The sequence below is a fragment of the Eptatretus burgeri genome, chromosome 12 (genome assembly GCF_056783735.1).
Source record: "Eptatretus burgeri isolate ZD-2024b chromosome 12, Ebu_testis_v1, whole genome shotgun sequence".
Lineage (NCBI taxonomy): Eukaryota > Metazoa > Chordata > Myxini > Myxiniformes > Myxinidae > Eptatretus > Eptatretus burgeri.
Window position 1 is genome coordinate 2,420,668 of NC_140972.1, and position 22,093 is coordinate 2,442,760.

The 22,093-nt window shown below is 44.6% G+C and overlaps 1 protein-coding gene across 2 annotated transcripts in view; it reads right to left on the reverse strand.

The window, feature by feature from the left end:
- Positions 1-22,093, reverse strand: part of LOC147014985 (pleckstrin homology domain-containing family A member 1-like) — a 54,863-nt gene that overhangs the window by 13,474 nt on the left and 19,296 nt on the right. For both annotated transcript variants that reach the window (XM_085849254.1, XM_085849253.1), the window contains 7 exons: positions 20,693-20,738; positions 20,121-20,218; positions 16,236-16,349; positions 14,208-14,324; positions 9,740-9,808; positions 8,925-8,989; positions 8,737-8,800 (listed from right to left, as the gene is read on the reverse strand). In XM_085849254.1, coding sequence (XP_085705380.1) covers positions 8,737-8,800; positions 8,925-8,989; positions 9,740-9,808; positions 14,208-14,324; positions 16,236-16,349; positions 20,121-20,218; positions 20,693-20,738 — 573 coding nt within the window. The remainder of the gene's footprint in view (positions 1-8,736; positions 8,801-8,924; positions 8,990-9,739; positions 9,809-14,207; positions 14,325-16,235; positions 16,350-20,120; positions 20,219-20,692; positions 20,739-22,093) is intronic.

Below are 22,093 nucleotides of genomic sequence, written 5' to 3' on the forward strand. Positions count from 1 at the left end.
TCTGACCAATGGTCAAAGAACCCGAAATGTCAAATAGGTGAGGACCAACCATCTCCCTGGATGTCATGGTCATTCAACAGTCTGACATCCTGCATTGCCAAGAAAGCTTTGCACCTGTGGCATTCAAAGCCACCTTCATTACTGGCTTTCGCTCCTTGCAGTCAATGTGTTGCTATCAATGGATCTCCCACTCTCCTCCCTGTCTCCGCTCGAGTGCCTCAAAGTAGTATGCTTGGCCTGGTCTCAATTCCTCATTGAAATGGACAACCTCCCCCGATCCTCTGGAAAACCCTCTCTTCCTTTTTGCAGATCATTCACATTGTATCGTACAGTGCACCATCCACCTGACAGATGGACAACAGCTGTGTCACTGCAGATCTGGAATAAAGTGCATGTTGATCTGAAAACTGAAACGACTTTTATCATGGCAAATGTCTCGCACCCTATCACTCCAGAATGATCAAACTAACCCTCCGATCTATTTCCATCATCAGCCACTGGAAGAGGTTCATTCCTTGAATCAGTCAGGTTTCATCCTCCATCATTCCTTGAAAAATCTCCTGGGATGACCATAGAGAAAAGTTGGCATTCAGTCACAAACTGGGAATCCTCCATCGTTCCTTGAAAAATCAGAACGGTAAACGTTTACAAAGGCCTTTGTCCATTGCTCATTGGATTACAGCTCTCCACTTTGGGCTGGCACCCTCTTATCGCATCTCTCTCCTGCACTCTGTGGAATTCAAAGCTGCCAACAGTAGCAGAATCTACTGCAACAAGGCCTGTTGCTCTCACATCGGAGACAGGTCTGTGGCCTCTTTTTTTAACCACTCATCCTCCAGTTGAGATCACCCTGTTCTCCCAGTCATTCATCCACCCCAACAACTACAGGATACAGTCTTCATACAGTCATCCCATCCTGATTAAACTCTGAAAAAAAAAAAAATCTAAGCTTTTTGCTGAGCTCCACCTTTGTTCCTCTTCTCTCCTTTGTGGAACTGCCTCTGAATTGCACCCTTCCCTCCAGGGCTGCAATCAGGTGGCATAACCACCATCTTATGTCATCTCCTTCCCCGACCTGCAATCTTTTATACCCCCATTAAGCCAACATAAACCAACACTCACTTTCAGTTTCGCGTTTCCTCCTCTTATTTTTTTTCTTGCTTCTTCTTTCCTTTGCACCCAATTGTGGCCCCACTGTTAAGTTTGTTACCTTTTTACTGTCACCTCACTCTTCCATGAGCCTCGACCTTGTGTGCATATATTATACATACATACCGATATAAAACAGTGTGTACTATATTTAGCTGTCCCCCTTCATAAAGACAATTTGAGTAGGGTTTTCAAGGACAATCATTCAACAAGGCTGTGTATTCACTGTGGTCTATTTTTCATGTTTAAAAATAATAATAATAATAAATTGAAAAACAAAAACATTTTTCAGAAAATACAAATTACATCTCTTCAATGAGAATTGTAAATGGTGACTTGCAAACCAAGCCTCAAGGGTGGTGCACAGAAATATTTTTAAAAACACAGCAAATACAAGTCATAGGGAGGTGAAATTCGACTGGCAGGGTCTCCAAGCAGCCACCAAACTTCTAGACTGGTCTCCTATCGCAACTTTCTCCAACATCAACTCATCCTGGGAATTCTTTCAAAGAAACTTGCTCTCCCTCATGCACAGATTGATCCCCTCTCGTCTTCAGTTGTCCTTCCCGTCCTCCCGCCCTTGGTTTACTGAAGCTTGTGGCGAGGCAGTTGTCCTGAAAGAACTTGCCTTTTCCTCATGGAAAGCAAACCAAACTGAGGATAATCTCAGTTCCTTCCATAAAGCTCGGAACAAGTGTGTCTACACTCAGGAAAGCCAGAAAACATCTTTCGAAGTTCAAGTCTGAACTTTCAAACCTCTCTCCCTCCTCAAAATCCTGTTGGCATCTAATCAAATCTATTTCTGGTGCATGTTCCCCCCTCCATCCCCTCCCTTGCCTTAAATGGCTGCAATGCTGAAACCGCACATGAAAAGGCTGAATGCCTAAACTCGGTGTTTGCATCGAAATCTTGCGTCCAAGCCCATCGATTTCTCTACCCACCTTACCCCGTCGCACCCAACTGTCCCTGGACTCTGTGTCCTTTTCCCCTGACAAGATGGATAGTTTGCTGTCAAACCTCGACTCAGATTCTGAAACCGGTCCAGACGGCATCAGCCCACGTGTCCAAAAAACCTGCTCCTCTGCTCTATTCACCCTCTCTCCACAGTCTGTACCTATGCACCAAATATGGAAAGTGAAAGTTGAAAACTTTGGGAGTTCGAGTGCGGAGAGGAACGGATGGAAAGCAGCATCCTGGTTGCCATGGCAACCACTTTAGATGACGAACGTATGTCACGACACACTATCGCTACAGTCCGTACCGATGTACCAAATATGAAACATGAAAGTTGAAAACTTTGGGAGTTAGAGTGCGGACAGGAACGGATGGAAAACAGCATCCTGGTTGCCATGGCAACCACTTCAGATGTCGACTGTATGTCCTGACACACCGTCTCCACAGTCTGTACCTATATACCAAATATGAAACGTGAACGTTGAAAAATTTGGGAGTTAGAGTGCGGACGGAAAACAGCATCCTGGTTGCCATGGCAACCACTTTGGATGACGATCGTATGTCGCCACACACCGGCTCCACAGTCTGTACCTATGTACCAAATATGAAACATGAAAGTTGAAAAATTTGGGAGTTAGAGTGCGGACAGATATTGATGGAAAACAGCATCGTGGTTGCCATGGCAACCACTTTAGATGACGAATGTATGTCACAACACACTGTCTCCACAATCTGTACCTATGTACCAAATATGAAACGTGAAAGTTGAAAACTTTGGGAGTTAGAGTGCGGAGAGGAACGGATGAAAAACAGCATCCTGGTTGCCATGGCAACCACTTTAGATGACCAACGTATGTCGCGACACACCGTCTCCACAGTCTGTGCCTATTTACCAAATCTGGGGTTGAGAGACATGATGTTGTGACTGCATTTTTGGTGGGGTTGAATAAAATGACTCTCATGTCTTTCAACACCATATTTCGTGGGTTGAGAGACATAATGTTGTAACTGAAAATTTCCCATTTCCTGCAAATCGTTAATGAAAGATAAATATGGTGCTGAAAGACATGAGAGCCATTTTATTCGGTTTCGCCAGAAATGCAGTTGCAACATTATGTCTCTCAACCCGTGAAATATGAAACGTGAAAGTTGAAAACTTTGGGAGTTAGAGTGCGGACAGGAACGGATGGAAAAACAGCATCCTGGTTGCCATGGCAATCACTTTAGATAACGAACGTATGTCGTGACACCGTCTACACAGTCTGTACCTATGTACCAAATATGAAATTTTAAAATTTTGGGAGTTGGAGTGCGGACAGGAACGGACACAGACAGACAGACGGACGGACAACCGGTATCACATAATACGGCCCGATATATATACATATACATATACATATATACATATACATATACATATATATATATATATATATAGACATATACATATATACATATACATATATATACATATATACATATACATATATACATATACATATATACATATACATATACATATACATATACATATATATATATAGACATATACATATATACATATACATATATATACATATATACATATACACATATACATATATATATACATATATACATATACATATATACATATATATACATATATACATATACATATATATATATATATATCGGGCGTATAAAAAATAGTGTGGTAGATAAAACATTAGAAAGGAAAAAATAACGCATCAAAAACTTTAACATTTTTTTTTTGTATGCCTTGTCGAGGCTCGTATGAGAGCTAACACACAACTCACAGCAAGGGGGCATGAGACAAGAGGGGCGGGAGTGGAAGGGACAAAACAGTGGGGAACAGACACATTAGGTGAACTGTGGAAGGGAGAGGGATGGGGATGGGACGGGGAACATGGCGAAGAGAAGATGGACATTACAGGGACTTTCAGGAATGAAAGCAGGGGAATTGAAGGAAGTGGGCTTGGGTGGATTATCGGGGGTAGAAAAGATCGAGGATTTGGATGGGGGAAGATAAGAGGTGGTGGTGAACAGCTGTTTTGAAAGCCTGGAGGGAAGAATGGGAAAGAAGAGAGAGGAAGTTTATTCCAAAGGCGGGAAAAAAGAGGAATGAAAGAGTGAAGGTGAGCAGTGATTCGTGATTTTGGTAGTTTTACCAGAAGGGGGTTGTTGGCGGACCTTGAGCGCCCTGTGGAAATGTGGTGGGGACAAATCGCAGAGAGAGCAGGGGGGGGGCAAGGCTGGAGAGGAGTCGGTAGAAGACAGAAAGACCACCAACCAACCTGCGGTGATTGAGTGAGAGGCCCAAAGACTCAGCTTCATTGCGGGAGTTTCACTCAGCTTCATTTTCACGCTCATGCTGACGCTGACGCTCACGCCGGGGGTATCGCCATCGCTCTCTGTTCTTCGAACAGGCGAGCTAAAAATGATACCCTTTGGTTTATATGATACAGAAACTCATCAAGGTATGTGCACACCATCAATACACTTTAATGTGAGCTCCGTTTGTCTCATGCAGGACATCAAGACAGTACATGGGTTCTTGCCATGTTCAGTTCAGAATGTTTGCTGGAACGACTAAGGTCCAATGAGGGGAAGCACGGTCCTGTAGAAAAATGATATCGGGTTGCAGGTCTTCAATCTGTGAGAAGGCGAATGCTTCCAACATGTTCATGTAAATGGTTGAGGTCACTGTGTCCTCCACAAAGAAAAACGCAAACATGCTGTGCCGAACTTGGCAAGAACTCATGTACCACCTTGATGTCCTGTACGTGACAAACGGAGCTCACATTAAAGTGTATTGATGGTGTGCACAAAACTTTATGAGTTTCTGTATCATATAAACCAAAGGGTATCATTTGTGGTTCGAAACATATTAACAACCAAAGTTGTCCGGGTCTTTTTGGAACACCCTGTAAAAGAACACCTGTTCTAGGCCGAGGCTTCAGACTTAGGCTCGCTCACGAGGCTGTACCGTTGAAACAAAACGTCCCAGAAGATAAAGAAAATATGATCACATTTGTACATCTCATGTTTTAAAATAACAGCTTCTTGTTATGAAACATCATATCTTCCAGTCTCCTTGAATATTTGGAATAAAATAATTCCAACGCCTCATTTTGGACGGGCTGTTATACGAACATACAGATATATACATATATACATACATACTAGTGGGGTGTGCGAACACATTGTGTAAGCATACAACTCGTGTTTCCCCATTGTCTTGGGTCGTCTACCTGCATTTGATTTTTCATTTATTTATATTTTCATTTACGAATGCTTTCCGACGGTTCTGTGATTTTTCCTGCTGTATCAGCTTCGATGTCTGTCGGCACACAAAATTACCGTGCTTCCCCATTGTCTCGGGTCGCTCACCTGCAATTTTTAGATGTTTTCTGACGATTCTGTGATTTTTTTCTGGTGTGTCGGCTTCGATGTCCATCAGCACGCAAAATTTCAGCTTTCTACGTCACCCGGAAGGTACCGATCTTTAACAGCAGTCAGTGGTTAGAAAGATTATGTGTGTATATATATATTGTTGTGGTTGACCAAATTCGCAAACCACCATTCAGGTCCCTCAGGTGAGATATCTCGGTAAGTATATGTGTAGTTAGGCCCAAACCCGTTGTCTAGAGGGAATAAATGCCATTCATTAGGGCTGCGACTCTTCAGGATAGCCGTTTTTCTTTTACTATCTTTATTTTGGACCAGCCGCCATTATTACCACCACCAACCACGTCTCAACAGCCATCACAACAACAACCACAACGCCGCTTCACCACAACCGCCACGACCTTTACCGTCACAACTAGCCACCATCGCATCACCGTCATCTCGCGCCACTCGTGGGCACCGATGCTGGACTCGTGTAGGGCGCGCACCGAGCAGCGTGTTCAAAAGCATCACGGACTTTCCGCAGAAAAACGGATCAAAAACGACTCACGCCCACTTTTGGCCCGTCCAATCGGTGCGCGAGGGGCGATTTGGCCCCGCCTCCAGGGCGTTGGAGGGCGGTCGCTATATGCAAATTCATGGATCAAAAAGCATTCACGCCCACTTTTCCTCGGGCCAATGGGGAGCCAGCAAGAGAGGTGAAGGGTCGGAGGCAGAGGGTCAAGGGTAAAAGAGCGAAGCCACGGGGCTTATAAAAACGACTGCGTTCGTCAGAAGAAGCAGTTCGCAGTTGGGAGTTCGCAGTTGGCAGTTGAGTTGGAAGTTGAGTAGCAGTTCGCAGAGGGAGTGCAGTTGGGAGTTCGCAGTTGGGAGTTCGCAGAGGGAGTTCGCAGTTGGCAGTTGAGTTGGAAGTTGAGTAGCAGTTCGCAGAGGGAGTGCAGTTGGGAGTTCGCAGTTGGCAGTTCGCAGTTGGGAGTTCGCGGAGCCAGTGAAGAGTTGGGACGAGTCAAGAGTTGGAGTGAAGAGGACGGAGCTGTGGAGAGGCGGCGGCGGCGAAGGCGGTTGAGGGGGTGCTCGCGTCGGATTCGGGGAACTGCGGAGGGAGAGGCCGGCGGCGCGACCGAGGTCGTGGTGGAGACGCTCGTCGCGGGACCCGAGATTTTGTGAAATCCTCCTTTCCCCGAGCATCAGCAACCCCCTCCTGTTTCCCCCCGCGCTGAGATAGTGCGACAAAAGGGGGCCCCCTTCCCACCCCCTACCAGACACTGTCCACGAGGCCCGTGGAGTTGAGGCACCACCGCCGCTCCGCGTCTCATCATCAGACGGGTAGGCCTGACACGGTCTCGGCCCCAGGCCCACCTACCCCCTCATCCTGGAGGGTGGTTCTCTTTTCTTTTGCTTTGGGAATATGTGTTGTCGGCGCTGTCTGTGAAGTAAAATTGTATAAGTGTTGCCGAGTGCCCGGTAGTCGGATAGATCTGCATTGTTGCATTTGCTTTTTGTCTTCTTGTTTTACATGTGCTTTTGGTGGAATTGTATATGTGTGCTTTCCGTTCATCGCGAAATAAATGTGCTTATTGTTGGGCTGTTTTCCTGCTTCGCTTCGTCATTTCTTTCATTGAATCCCCATCTTGCTTCACGTAGGGGGTTGGTCGTGGGCTAAGACGCCCGATAATTAATCGAACCGTCGAGGCCGACGAATAACACCGCTCGGTTATCCCGATAGTACGGAACGGGTCGCTTTAGTGGCCCGTGTCCGAAGTCGACCTGCGGCGAGGTGCGATCGCCCGGTCTACCCTCCGTGTGGGTATTTAGGTAGGTCGAATTTGGCGAGCAACCCTATCCCACGCGGGGGCCGATTGGCTCGATCGCGGTGAGACCGAAAGGTCCACCCGTGACTGGTTCCCGGCGTTAGTCCGAGAGGGTCACGACTGGATTGTCCGTCCGGTGGGCGACGTGCCGCGATTCGAGTTACGTGGCCGTTCGCATGCCGGCGGGCGCGAATCCGCAACAATATATACACACACACACACACACACACACACACACACACACACACACACACACACACACACACACACACACACACACACACACACACACACACACACACACACACACACACACACACACACACACACACACACACACACACGAGATATGAAGCTGACCAGGGTGACTCATGAAATAACTCGAAAGATTATGGAATGAAACACGATCTTGTATTTTTCACTATTCACTCCCACCTCAGCATCAAATGGTCGCAATTTAATTGCGATACAGGATTATGCGTCGCTATTCATGTAGAAAGCTGTTATCATTCCCTATCTGTCTAACCACATTCCCTTTAACCGTTTTTTAAATGTTTTATCCCTTTGTAACGCATGCCCTACCTTCTTTAAAATAATCACAGGTCATTAGCAGGAGTTCAGGTGGGAAAAGCTGTCATCCTGATCAAAAACCGTGCCACCGATCTCGGTGAGGTTATAACGCGATGCTCCGCCCGTGGATCGGGCCCTGGCTAATGACAACTGAGCAGTGTGGGGTGAGTGGCGTCATGGACTAAGGTGGGTGCGAAGGCAAGATGAGGGGGGTGCGAACAACAGGAGCGGAAAGAACACTCTGGGACGACACAGGGAGAGCTGCGTGCCATCTCTCAGCGTCTGTCAGCACGAGACATAGGTAGTTAAAGGACAGGTTGGGTTTCTGGCGATGAGCACCCAGCACAAAACATACCTGTGTCCGAGCAGCCATCACTGCGATCGCTAAATTTGGGTCATCTGGCGCACGGTATTTATCAGTACTTCTCCGAACTGTCTCTGGTGTTCAACTTGAGCATGCTAATATAGCAAACAGGCCTGGGACCCTGCTCAGAGCACTGGAATCAGCTGACCAGCATGACTGCTTTGATGGGATGCAGACCGGGCAACTGGGACGAGTCCGGTGACAAACAATACATTGCATGAGCTTTGCACCTGAAAGTTGTCCTGGGAGCTCACTTTTGACATGCAATGCCAAAACGAGTGAAACTTCAGCCTCAAAGGCCTCAATCTTCAACCTGATCATCAGTGCATTTAACGTTATTATTCTGGGCTCTAATCCAACAGTTTACCACAATACAAATGCTTACCAATGGCTCGTATACAAGATGCAATTAAAAATAAGTCATTTTCATAATGGTGAGGCTGTGGATATGCCGTGTACGCTTGCGAAAACTTGTACCTGAACCAAAAAAGTCCTGTTGTTGGTGGTAATTTCAAAAAGGTTGTCCCGCATGCTCGCCATTCTGAAACAAAGGGTACGAACCATTAAAGGCCATAAAATGGACATGCTCATTGCTCATCACTGGCTGAATAAAGAACGAGAATCAAAGGAAGCAAGCATGGCCGAGCTTTGCATCAAATACTTACGCATTGTGAGACTCCTTCGCATTCTTGATGTCCTTAACCTGCACCACCTTAATCGGCTCCTTGTCCTGCAGTACACCGAGAGAGTCGAGGATGTACAAGTCTACCGTCATCATGAACCGAGAGAATTTCAAATCGTTAATTTTGAAAACTTAAATGATGTGAAACGATATTTTTTGCTAAATAACAGGTATTGTACAGGTGGATCAGTATCAACAGCTAGGTCGGCCTCTGAAAGGTAAAATAAAACATTTTGGGACACCCTTGTATAACCATCACAATATTGTCATTTATTTCAATCCAAGAGTAAAATATCAAACAAAATTGTTATTTTAATTTGACAAAGTAGCGGAACAGGTTCTTCCAACAATCCCCCCTTCGATGATAAACTTTGACCACTGACATTGCTGCCTGTGCCTTTGTGTGTGCGTGTCCTCATCTGCTTCGACTTTATCATCTTCTGAGACGTAGGCCAAACTCTTGTTGCGACAGTGTAACTTGTGTAAACTTTATGGGAATGTGATGGTCATTTTACGTCTCATCATTATTAAAATGGGAACTGGAAAGCTTCAAATAACTCTGAGAGCTTCCCTTCGTCGATGGTTAAACATCATCTCCTATTTTCATATTCAAAATGGTGAAAAGAAGTACATCGGACGACCAAAGTTGTCCATGGACAAATGAAAGAATTACAACTTTTCATTGCTCGTCGTGTTTCCTGATAAATAAACTTCATTAGGCAAACAAATGACGAACCAATCAGAATACAACTCTGGGATCAGACCTTCTACAAGATACGATGATAAAAAGGTTCCCACCTCCTCAGATTTGTAGTATCGCAGCATGTTCTCATCCAATACAAAATACCTTCTTCTCCACGTTTTCATCTGTGGAGCGAGTATGCAGGATACCACAAACGGCAATTAATACATATTGAATATGGTCTCTTAAGAACTATTAGTGATCTAAAGATATTCTGCCCTTCTTATTAACCCTTGGTGACTGCAGTCAGAGGAAGACTAGCTCTTTTGGAAGCCCGTCTATATATTAAAGTCGCTGGATTTCTCCAGCCGTCCATCGGTCTGTCACACTCATTTTGCTGGGATGTCATTACGGTGTTGTGTCTCGTGTTGAGCTAGGCTTCTACGGACATGAACATCATTCCAGTGTCTAGCACTCAACCTGTCTCGGCGCATCGCTGATGGCAGTTAAACACTATAACCCATATATCTGATTCTCCATGACCATCTGACGTCTGTAAGCGACAGGATGAATGATTTAGTAAGATTGCAGTGTGTTAAGATGGCATTATGTCTGAAATGTCATTACGGCTTTAAGTTTAGCACGAGGCTAGACCTTCACGGTGGTGTATTATTTACGACTCAATGAGAATTGCATTTTGCAACTTACAACAAATAATGTAATGTCTGATCGCTGAGAATATAAAACAAATTCATAATTATTTTGTCTTTTGGTGAAAAAGTGTGCGTATTACTAAAATTAAACGATGGGATGTTAACGGTGAACAAAACGTTCCTGGGATAAACTGGACACAATTTAACGTCGACCGATATGCCTCTACCCACATCAAGTCTTTGCTTACTCTAACTTTGACCGAAAACCTGAAGACCGTTTGACAACAATGTATAATCTGGACATATGCATCATAGTACATGTATTTAGTTTAGTTCAAATCATTACCCCGATAACATTTTTACCTGACATGACCTTTTGACCTCTTGATGCTAAAATACAATCAGTTCATCTTTGCATCATTATACACACTGTACTTGTACCAAGTTTGACTTGGATCCCTTCAGCCGTTCTTAAGTTATCGCGGTAACGAAAACTTATCACTCATTCAGGGACAGACGGACGGACAACCAGAAAACATAATGCCTCAATCGAATTCATCACAGAGGCCAAACAGATGAATAACCAGAAAGGCACTCTGTAGAGCGTATACCTCCGCCAGGCTGATTAGTTTACGTTTTGTATTCCACCGATGGGCTGGACCTGAACTTTAATCCAATCGGCTTGTTCTCGTCACCTAACCAACTCATCCATCTAGTTTTGTCCGAATCCGTCCATAATTTTTTGAGATAGATATTGTGCTATATATCGTTTTATCCCTATCACTCAATGGTGACAAATCACTTAAATTCTCCAATCTGGATCCAGATCTTCACCAAAATCGAATAATTTCGTCCTTGTCACATACCCAAGCTCTGCACCAAATTTTGTCCGAATCCATTCACAAAGACAGACAGACAGCGGCAGGGGTCAAAACAACCTCCAACCACCTTCCATGGTGGACGTAAATAACAAATATTGACAGTCAATGAACTGAATTACTGTATCAAAAAAAATAACTAGAAGGGCAATCGGTAGAGCGCATACTTCCACCCTGTAATGCCTGATCCATGAGTACATATCGGGCCCATTACATTTTTGAAATATCTTGCAATACAGCACTATGTCGTTTTTGGCGCTACCACTCAATGGTGAAGAAGCACTTTAAAAAATTTAAATAATTCTCGTATCTGGATCCGGATTTGGATCTTCACCAAAATCGAATCAATTTGTCCTCGTCACACACCCAACCTGTCCTCCAAGTTTCATCCGAATTTGTGCACAACTTTTTGAGATATCCTGCACACAAACAGACAAAGAAGCAAAAGACAGAAAGGGGTCAAAACATAACCTTCTTCACCTTCGGTGGCAGAGGTATAACACACACACACACACACACACACACACACACACACACACACACACACACACACACACACACACACACACACACGTTATGTTATTCAACGAAGCGATGGGTTCAATGCTAGTTTCTTTCAAAGCTGTCTAGTTCTGATGTGTCCACCCTTTCCCACCCACAACCCTCATTCGGTCTATGATGATGTATCATGTCCCATCCCAACATTTCCACATTACTAGAGTTATGCTTGTGCAAAAGTGCTCGTTAAGCTGGCACATACCACTTGCAGTAACTGAGAGTCGAAAAAAAAGTTTTACATCACTTTCAAGAGGCAAAAGCCACACATGCTAATACCATGGCCAAGTAAACATGATTATAGCACGTTATAAAAATCAGCGACATATCGTTTAATTAACTAATTAATGTGGAATAATGCAAATTGATAAGAAGGTTGACACATGTGCAATGAGCCAAGTAAGATGTTTATGGTACAGTGAAGTCATCATTTTGAACAGTTACATTCTGGCTGGAGACGACGACACACAAAATGGTGGAAATCTTAGTCAGAGAATGGTGGACAGAAGATCCGGTTCCAACGATTCGATTTGAATTGGCGAATAATTTTATATGGAGACTGTAAAAGCTTTGCAAAGCTAGTCCGATGCCTTCACCTGTGCACTCATTTGCTTTGTCTCGTGGAAACAAAATGGACGTCGACATGCACTCATACACATGGCTCATCTGCACTGTAATGAAGTCGTCACATAAGTAGTAGTTTCAAATCTTGTGTTTACTCAACCACAGCAGCCTTCAAAATATATCAGCTATACACTTTGAGTTCCGAAAAGCTCCACTCAGTCCTTCCTGGCATGCTCACAACCAGATGCAGCCCATTGCTTGGTCTCCTAATACTTAGCAGGCCCAAGTACAGTTTTGGAAGCAAGTGTATTGAAGGGACAAAGGAAGCAGAATTAGAATATATATATATATATATATATATATATATGTATATATATATATATATATATATATATATATATATATGTATTGGTTTTGTCGGATATGGATGAAAAAAAACTCATCGAAGAACCTGATGATGACCAAGACCCCTCGAATACCCTTGCTTTTTACAATGCTCGCGCAAATTTTAATAATGATGAATCTTCCGAAAGACATTTGAAAATGAGGCTTTCTCCAATGCTGATTCTTCCTCTTTTCCCCTTTGTTTCAAAGGCTCATGGAAGAGCTAGAAAACTAATCGGATCAGGACGCAATAGAAAAAAAAAACCTAACAGTCACGGGAGGGAGGGGGGGGGGAGTGGGGCACAAACAACAGAGTTGAAGGACAAAAGGGAGGGAGACTTGGACAAACAATGGGTGTGGGGATAGGAGGCATGGGGTGGACAAGATGGAAACTCAGGAGGGAGAAAATGGAAATTTGGAAGGAGGGGGCTTAACGAGGGTAGAAAAGATCACGGTTTTGGATTGGAGACAATCTGAGATGGTGGTTATCAGCCATCTTGAAGACCTGGAATTTAGGATGAGATTGAACTGCGTGGGCGTTGGTTCCACAGGTGGAGGGGGGGATATTAAAATGAAAAAATACAAAAACCTCAGAGGGGAGTATAGTGCAACATCAAGTTGAGCCAAAAAAACCCCCAGACACTTCTCTAAAGATGAGCAAGAACCTCACACTACCCAATGGTATGTGAATGGCCGTACACACAAAAAGACCAAAATATCATAGGGTCTCAAGGTTGAGATGGGGATTTTTAACTCCACTTGCACAAGTTATTCTATTTGCCTCAGATACGTGAAAACAACAACAACAACAACAACAACAAACTGATACCCCAAGTTGTTTTATGAGTCGTTCTGCATTCAGCAGAACACAGTGAAACACAAACATCGGGGACAATGTTGGAGTTGTGTTCAAACAAAGGATTTACACAGATTGAGGATAAAAGGTCAAAAGACGCAAACCTCGAAACAATCTGCATTGCAATTAATCATGAAGGGACTCGGGACTAATTTAGGATTTCTTCACCACATGGCTCATTTCTGCCAGTTTAAGTTCAAGTCCTCACCCCCATGTACACTACCACCCCCCCCCCCACCATCACGGCTGCCACAAGCAAAAAAGTTACGAGATCCGGGTATCGGCTGCATTCAATGTGACAGCTTTGGCTGCCTTAATTCTGTGGTTCTATGCAGATTATTGTGGTATTAGGCCTGTAACATTCACAGCTGTACGACAGACAGAATCCTGCTGCGCCAAAAGTGGGAACCCGATGATTACGGGAGGTCAAGGATACCCCCAAAAGGGCAATACTTTTGGCTCATATTAATCACCAAGGTTGGTGGAATAGCTTTCCAGCCACAATCCAGCACGATGTTCTTGCACTGTGCTCAAGACCGCATTCTCAGTGTGAACGGATGTGGTTTCCTACCTGCAGTTCCTTCAACTGTCGACAAGTTATTTGTCTCGTTTCTGTGACTGTATGTAACCACATCATCAGAAAAAAAAAAAATAAACAAACAAAACAAGCTTACATCCCAACTGCTCGACTTACCACAAGGCCCTGCTTCACGCAGTAGCCGGTTTTGATAACCACTGCCTCTGCCCCAGAAATTGAGGAACAGCATCCGTGGCTGCCTTTGGCTTCGGCCCCTTCCTCAGGCTCTGAGCTCTGTGGTAGTTCAGCATGTCAGGTGTTCGGCAATGAAAAGGATCAACCATATGTTACAGCCTTACACACTGCCAATACAGCATGAACTACAATGACAGTGCAAGGTGACTTTTTACATTGCAATGCTTTTGTCATAAACTAGGAATAGTATGAAAACTCAGTCGAGCAAGGACGTGCAAGATAAACAACAACAACAACACGTACAACCGCTGTCAGAGTTGATGTTTAGCATCCTGAACTGGCAAACAATAAAGTTCTCTTTCTCTCGATGTTGCAGATAATTTTAAGATAAAGATGTTCAATACACCGAAATACAGGACAGAGGATGATCCATACATTTTGAGGGAAAGGGGAAGGGGAAGCAGTTGTCTTGCCCTACTTACTTTATACCTTCTCCTATCTCAATGGATAATCTACTGCCATCAAGTCATGGTCACAGTGGGTCGTGAAGAGACTCAGAAGGAAGAAAGGGGTCGAGGAAAAAGAAAAATGAGAGAAAAGGGGTGGGGGGGGGGAGGAAATAAGAGGTTGAGGAACACTTACTTGGTAGTTGAATCGTATAACATGTTGGATGTCAAAAATGAATACGTTACATGAGAATGGATTTCGATTTACAGGCCTGTAAATAATCGTCGATATAACCTGGTGTTGGCTTAGGACCTAAGGCTCCTGAGTTTGAGCCCCTGTCAGCCATTGAATTAACACCAGGTGGGGTCAACTCAGCCTGTCATCCTTCAGAGGTCGGCGAAATGAGTACCAGTGTACTGGGGTAATAACTACTCAGGGGTAACCTGCATCGGAGTGGCAACCCGTCCAGGACAGTACCTGCCAATGAAACTGCCTCGACCGCCAGATGCGCCTTTACGGCATGCAAGGAATGGTAATATTATTAAATAATCATCGGCCGACAGTAGTTATCAATTGTGTAATATCAGCAATGTCGAACGGTCAATAACTCTACACCATGACTGGGAAAGCTCAAATTTTTAAACAAAACGTAGCAAACTAAAACCACAAAACGAGGCAGGCAGCTGGACAAGTCGATGACTGCAGAAAAGCCGTGACCACGAGGGTCAGGTTTCACGATCTGTAAAAGAATGCTCCAAACGGAGTCACAAAATAAAGGTTTCCATTTTTTTTCTGTCACATGATGCCCTTAAACCCCACCTATGCCAGCTGCGTCCAAACGCCACCCTGCATTGCCACCGAGTGTCGTAATGCTCATACTTACCATCCGCCGTGGAAGCACGAGCTCGTCTTAAACAACTCGTTGACGATTTAAATTGCTGGTTCCCTCAAACCAAGGTTATGAACGGATTAAGAATGCCAAAATCAACCTCAAACTTGGATTGCCACAAACTTGTACACCATGTATTAGCGAGTTTGCGTGGGTTTTGACGTGCTCTGCAAGGTCTCCATCAACTGCATTTTGCTCCACAAACCACTTCGGGATGATAAAACCCGGTAAGGAAAGTTTCTCAGCCTCACAGAGTTGCAAATCGTGCAGCACAAGACAAATGCTGACGTCGGTACTTCTTCGTTTTTATACAGCACAAGGCTGCGGGGTAACGTGAATGGATAAGGGCGCAGCTATGCCGCTGATGCGATGCCCTCTGGAATTTGTAATTTGTTCAGGGTACCGGTGATAGCTCACCTACCCTTCGGGAAGGACACCATAGGATCCTTATCGTCCACCAGCGAAGGCTGGCAGATGTGACGCCCAGTACAACTGGATATTGTGATGACATCACACTGGATGGATCTGAGGTGATAACTGCGACAATGGTTACAATGAATTTTAAACACCAGGACATGTGAGAGCTGCGTAAACTCGCTAATGGAGACAAGGCATCAAGGTGCGTTACCCATTGCTCGTACACAACACATCGCACCATGTACAATCCACAACACCTGTGAGAGACGAGAAAGGATGACAACGCCACCGATAACCTCTGTCCGGTAAGCAGCTTCTTGGGGCAGCGTCACGTTCTGTCCGAACTCACCTCCCGTGTCATTACGGATAACCTGCAAACAAAATTCACCACGTGATGATCACTTCATCTTACTTGCCAACCTGGATCCACACACAAAGTGCACAGGTGTGTACACACGCACAATTCCTTCAACCTATTCAAAGACTATCCAGATAATCTGAGAACTGTCCATCGACATTTGTACCCTTCAATCTGAGAACCTCTCTGAATAGCGGGTTCACAACATTCATTGTGTTCTAATATCATCCAATCTGAGAGAGGGAGAGTGCAGGGGAGGGGGGGGGGAGTCCAAACACAGAGAATAATAGGATATCCATAAGATGATGGATAACGGATTTCAAACATGAGGTTGAAAATGTCATACATTGGATTTGGAGAATTAACATTCCCACGACACAGCAATTGGACAATCACTTTGTTCAACAACAACATCAACACAGGGTTTCACAAATACAAATAGTACGGGCACTCGGAAGAGCGCTGGTCTCGCCTCGCACACTCATCGTGAACAAAAATACCATCGTTAGCTGAACAAGCCATTACTGTGGCCTACTGCTATAATGGCACATATTGTTGCGGAAATGGGCCCTTAGTGGGTTATTAAATATAGGATTAGCCCAGATCCCCCCTTAAATGCATGTTTAGCCAGGTTGTTTGGTAATCGGACGTTACATGTGTGTCAGGAGATGTAGCAGGCTGTCCAGTGTTCATATAGTGGTGGTGTACCGAGAGGCGCCTTCTTTTTTCCTTCCCCCCTTCTAACGAGCCCCCACCCAGCGCCCTGACAGTCAGTCGGCAAGACGTGCCAGCAACCCATTGGTGGAGAGCTGCTGCGGGCTCGAACGATGGACCAATCACGGGTCCCCAGAGGCGGTCCGAGAGGCCCGCCCCGAAAGGCAAGAGGAACTGCTTAGTCTGTGTGCGATCTGCGTTATGAGAAGTGGCTTGGCCGGCTGTTCCTCCTTGGCCATGAATCCAGCGTGCAGGTGGTCCACAGGTTCATCCTGAGTCCAGCCACGTAGCCTCTGACTGTCCTTACTCCCTGGACAGCTCGACACGTCTTTTGATCCCGTCGATCCACCTGTGGAGCCCAACACCCAGATTTGGCCTGGTCTGGTGTACAGGCCAGGCCTGGATTCGCATACTGGACCTTGTGAGAAACCAGCTGGAACACCCTGGATCTTTAGCTCTTGTGCCATCGACCTTACAGGGGCTGGACGCGCCAAGGCTGGTGCGTGAGCGGTGCCGACAAAAGGACGTCGTTGTCGCCATCTTGCCACGTGGCATGCGAGAGCGGTGCCGATAGGAATACGAGCGCCATCTTACCACGCTGCATGCTCGAGCTGGGTGCTCGAATCCGATGACATCGGCTTGTCACGAGCCGCATTCGTGCCTCACAAACTTTTCCTCTCATCCATGAGGCACCACCAAGTACTCCGTGTCTTGTCTGCATGTTGTCCAGGCCTAAGGCTTATTTTGCTAGGGCTCTCTTCGAAACCCATATCCGTAGCTCCCGAGTTAAGAGCGGGTTGTAGATTAATTATAACGTTCGTGCATGCTTTGCTTGTGTCGTGTTCCCCGATGTTCCCCCAATAAATCTGGCTGATTCATACGAAAGTTGCCGCCTTTAATTTATTCGTGCCGCACTGAGGAACAATCGCTCGATTTGTACATAAAACCAAACAGGCTATGGACTGGCAGACTTCGCTCGGTCTCTGACAAACCCAGTCTGTAGCCGGGGTCTATATCCCCAACTGGTACAGCCCAGGGGTACTTTGGTATCGTGATCTGAGGCGCGTGACACGAGACCTGTGCCGAACTAGCCGGCGTTATAACCCCTGAGTCAGCGGTGCTGTTAAGTGCCGTCGAATCTTCAACAATATAACCATGTCATCCATGCACCATATTACATCACATGCATTGCCATTTTCCTTAGCTTTATTGATTATATTATCGATTCATTAGTAGGATATTTGACGACCACTTTGTGCATAGCAAGACTAAATTGTGTCAATGACGGTGGATATGAAAAAAAAAAATTCAAACTATATTCCCCATGGCCAGTCAATCATATGGATGAAGTTTCGCATCGATCTGCAAAGTGGTTCTGGAGAAGATTTTTTTACATTTTTATTTTCAATCCAACATGGCCACCAGACCAAGTGATCCAGCATGGCACTCATTTTGTCGACCTCGGAAGAATGACAGGCAGAGTCAACCCCACCTGGTATTAATTCAACAGCCGAGTGGGATTTGAATTCAGGATCCCAGGATCCCAAGCCCACCACCCGAACCATTAAGTCAACACCAGGCATAGAGTCAAATGGTGTGTGCTGTCAGTATATGGGCCATAAACAGGAAGGACTGGGGTGGAGAAGCAGAATTCCAGGGATGCACTGGAGAGGATGATGGAATGGTTGAGCTGGAAGTGATGCTGTGCATTGCGGGGGACTTTATCGTGCATGTTGGCGTTGCGGAGCTGGGTGAAGAGGAATGTTTTGGTAAATTACGTTGGGGCACAGAGGATGGAGTGGGGACGGCATTGAAGAGGATGGAGGGGGGAAAAGTGCCAGGCATTGATGAGGTGTGTGCAGAAATGATAACTGCAATGGAAGAAATCAGTCAGCTGGACGAAGAGGCTGTTGAATGCACGTGTGAAAAGGTTCAATTGAAATCCAGGGTTAATTGTGACGATATGGAAGGGGAAGTACAGGGGCATTACGCTTCTTAGTCCTGTCATGAAGGTGCTGAAGAGGATTCTGGATGGGAGGATAAGGAAGAGTGGGGAGATCAGAGAAGAGCAGCAGGGGTTGAGAAATGGTGGGGGGATGACGGATTGGATGTTCGCACTGAGACAGCAGGTGGAGAAGAGGTTGGAGGTGAAAGATGAAATGGCATTGTGATTTGTGGACTTGGAGAAGGCCGACCGCACTGTCCCGAGAGACATGGTGGTGGTGACACTGAGATGGATGGGAGTGCCGGAAGCAGAAGTTAGGTTGGTGGAAGAGATTTACCAAGGAACGACGGGAAGAGTTTTGTTTGGTCCCGAGATGTCTGAGGAGTTCAGCGTGAACATTGGTTTGAAAATGGGAAGAGCTATCAGGCCACTCATGCTCATCATGGTGATGGAGCTGTGAAGCAGGAAGGTGAAAATGAAGGGTAGTATGGGGAGGATACTGTATGTGGATGATCTAGCTGTTGTGATGGACAGTGGGTGGGAGATGCAGGGAGTATTGGGGGAGTTTTTTTTTTTGGGACATTGTGCTACGACAATTTTTGGGACATTGTGCTACGTATCGTTTTTGGCCACATCTCTCAATGGTGAAAAATCACTTAAAAAAAAAAAAGATTAAAATTAATTTCTCGTATCTGGATCCAGATCTTCTCCCAAATCGAATCATTTCGTCCTTGTCACACACCTGACCTGTCCACAAAGTTTCGTCCAACACCAACCGTAACTTTTTGATACATTCTTCTCACAGACACAAACAAACAGACAAACAGGTATCAAAACATAACATCCATCCATCTTCAGTGATGGAGGTTATAATTAACACAAAATTTGAGGATAATCTGTTCAAGCAGTTTCAGTGCTGCTAATGCCATATAACCTTCTATTATATAAATCACCCACCAACTACCTTTTTCTTGCAATGCAGCTTCTCAGCAGGCCAGAGATGCTACACTTGGTTTATTTGAATTCTTTTTTTATAGGAAGTACACTAACCAGCCCACCATCCTGATAAGTTATTTTAAAATAAACACATATACACATTATATACACTTGGCTCATCTTCCTTACCGTGACCTTGCACGCATTGTTTAAAGTCTCGATCCAAGTCTCCATCTCGGCAGAACTGCTGGCTTGCATAAAAATCTTTTTCATCCCAGCATTGATAACTGTCGAGAAATTAAAAGGCAGAGAGAGAGAGAAGATATGGAAACAAAACAAGAAAAAAACTCCTATATTGCTGGAAGCTGAAATGCCAATTAAAAATAATAGTAAGTTGAATAAAAACACAGAATAGCAAAGAGATTTGTTCAAGGCTGGGCCTGTAGTGGGAGGTCATCATGTGTCAATAGTAACAAAACGATGAAAAGAATCTCAGGTGTGGCGCACAATCGCAAACAAGAAAAAGTAAATAATTGTAAAAATAATAACTCGTACACACAATGACATCAGTTTGTTTGACGTACAAAATAATACACGGGGTGTTCAGAAAAAAGAAAAAAAAAAAAGGTCGCATGTGGAAAGAGGAAAACCAAACAGTCTTTCAGCAGGAAGCCTGAAAAGGAAATGCAGCAACAATGAAAACATTGCACCGCTTGCACATTGTACCGGTACACTTTGTAGCACGGAGTGTTATGACTCACCGAAGCAGTGTGGTACTTTTGGACGCAGTCTCGCCGCACTCGACACCTGCAATGTCCAGAGGTGTTCAGGTGTCGGGGCAATAATCACTTTGTAAGCGTGGTTTCATAAACAATAAAAGGTGACGCTAATTCAGCTTAAAAAATTATATATATATATATATATATATATATATATATATATATATATATATATATATATATATATATATATATATATATATATATATATGTATGTATACATATATACATACATACAAAAAATATTTAAGATTCAGACAGCCACAGACTTCAAAATCACAAAGCGTCACAAACAAGGAAGGAAACCACTGCGATGTTGCTTTCATGATACACCGTTACCAATTGCAACCATTTGTCAAGCCTGTACAATACACATCATTTGTACGATGATTGTCCCGGTTCAGACGCAGAAGTTGAATGGTCGGACATAAAAAAAATTATAAGAGTCGATTGCTGAAATTATGTCTAAAGTGCCAGCTATCCTGAGCAAGTTATGCAGGAAGTCAACACAGGGCAAAGCATTATGGGTGATATAGTGCCCATCAGAAAGCTGGTGGGTCCATTTAAAACCCAAGCTTTCGCCCTGGCAAAGGCCTGCCGCATGCATGCTCACACATGCAGCAACCTTTGCACCCCTTCAGTCGGTTCACTCCGAAATCAGATTCCTATCTGCTACACAATGGGGAAGCAGTTTTTAATTCAAAACTAAACTGTCAGTCGTTAACATTACCCTCAACAGAGGGATAGGGGTGGGAGAGAGAGGGGGAGAGGGGGATTCTGGCAGATGAGACGCCCAGTTTAACGTCCTTCTGAGAGATGGCACACACATTGATGAATCACCCTGCTTGTGAAACACTGGGATGACAGTTTATAGTTGGATCGGGATTCGAACCCAGACTAGACAGCTTAGAGCGAGCGTGCATACCTCTCTGCAATATACGGTATACATATATATTTTTAATATACATACCATGCCAAGTGTTAACATATTATGTAACATAAGTGATTATATTTATCACATTAACAAGGGAAGGTCCTGTCACCCAAGAAGTGTATGTTGTGAAGGAAACATGGAACGAGTTCGTGAGTCAGTCATGCAAAGTCCGAAGAAATGGCTTCGACAAAGATCGGTTGAACTGGGTCTCACTCCCAGCAGTATCAGAAGAAAAATAAAACAACATTTAAACCTCTTTCCTTATCACATCACAACAGCCCAGAAATTGACCGATGGGGATAAAGCAGCACGAGTCGCTGTGTGTGAGATGCTGCAGCAGAAGATGGAGGCAAACACAAACCGGATTCACGATGTGTGGTTTCGTGATGAGGCACACTTTCACGTCAATGGTGCTATCAATTCACACAACATTTTCTGGGGAACTCAAT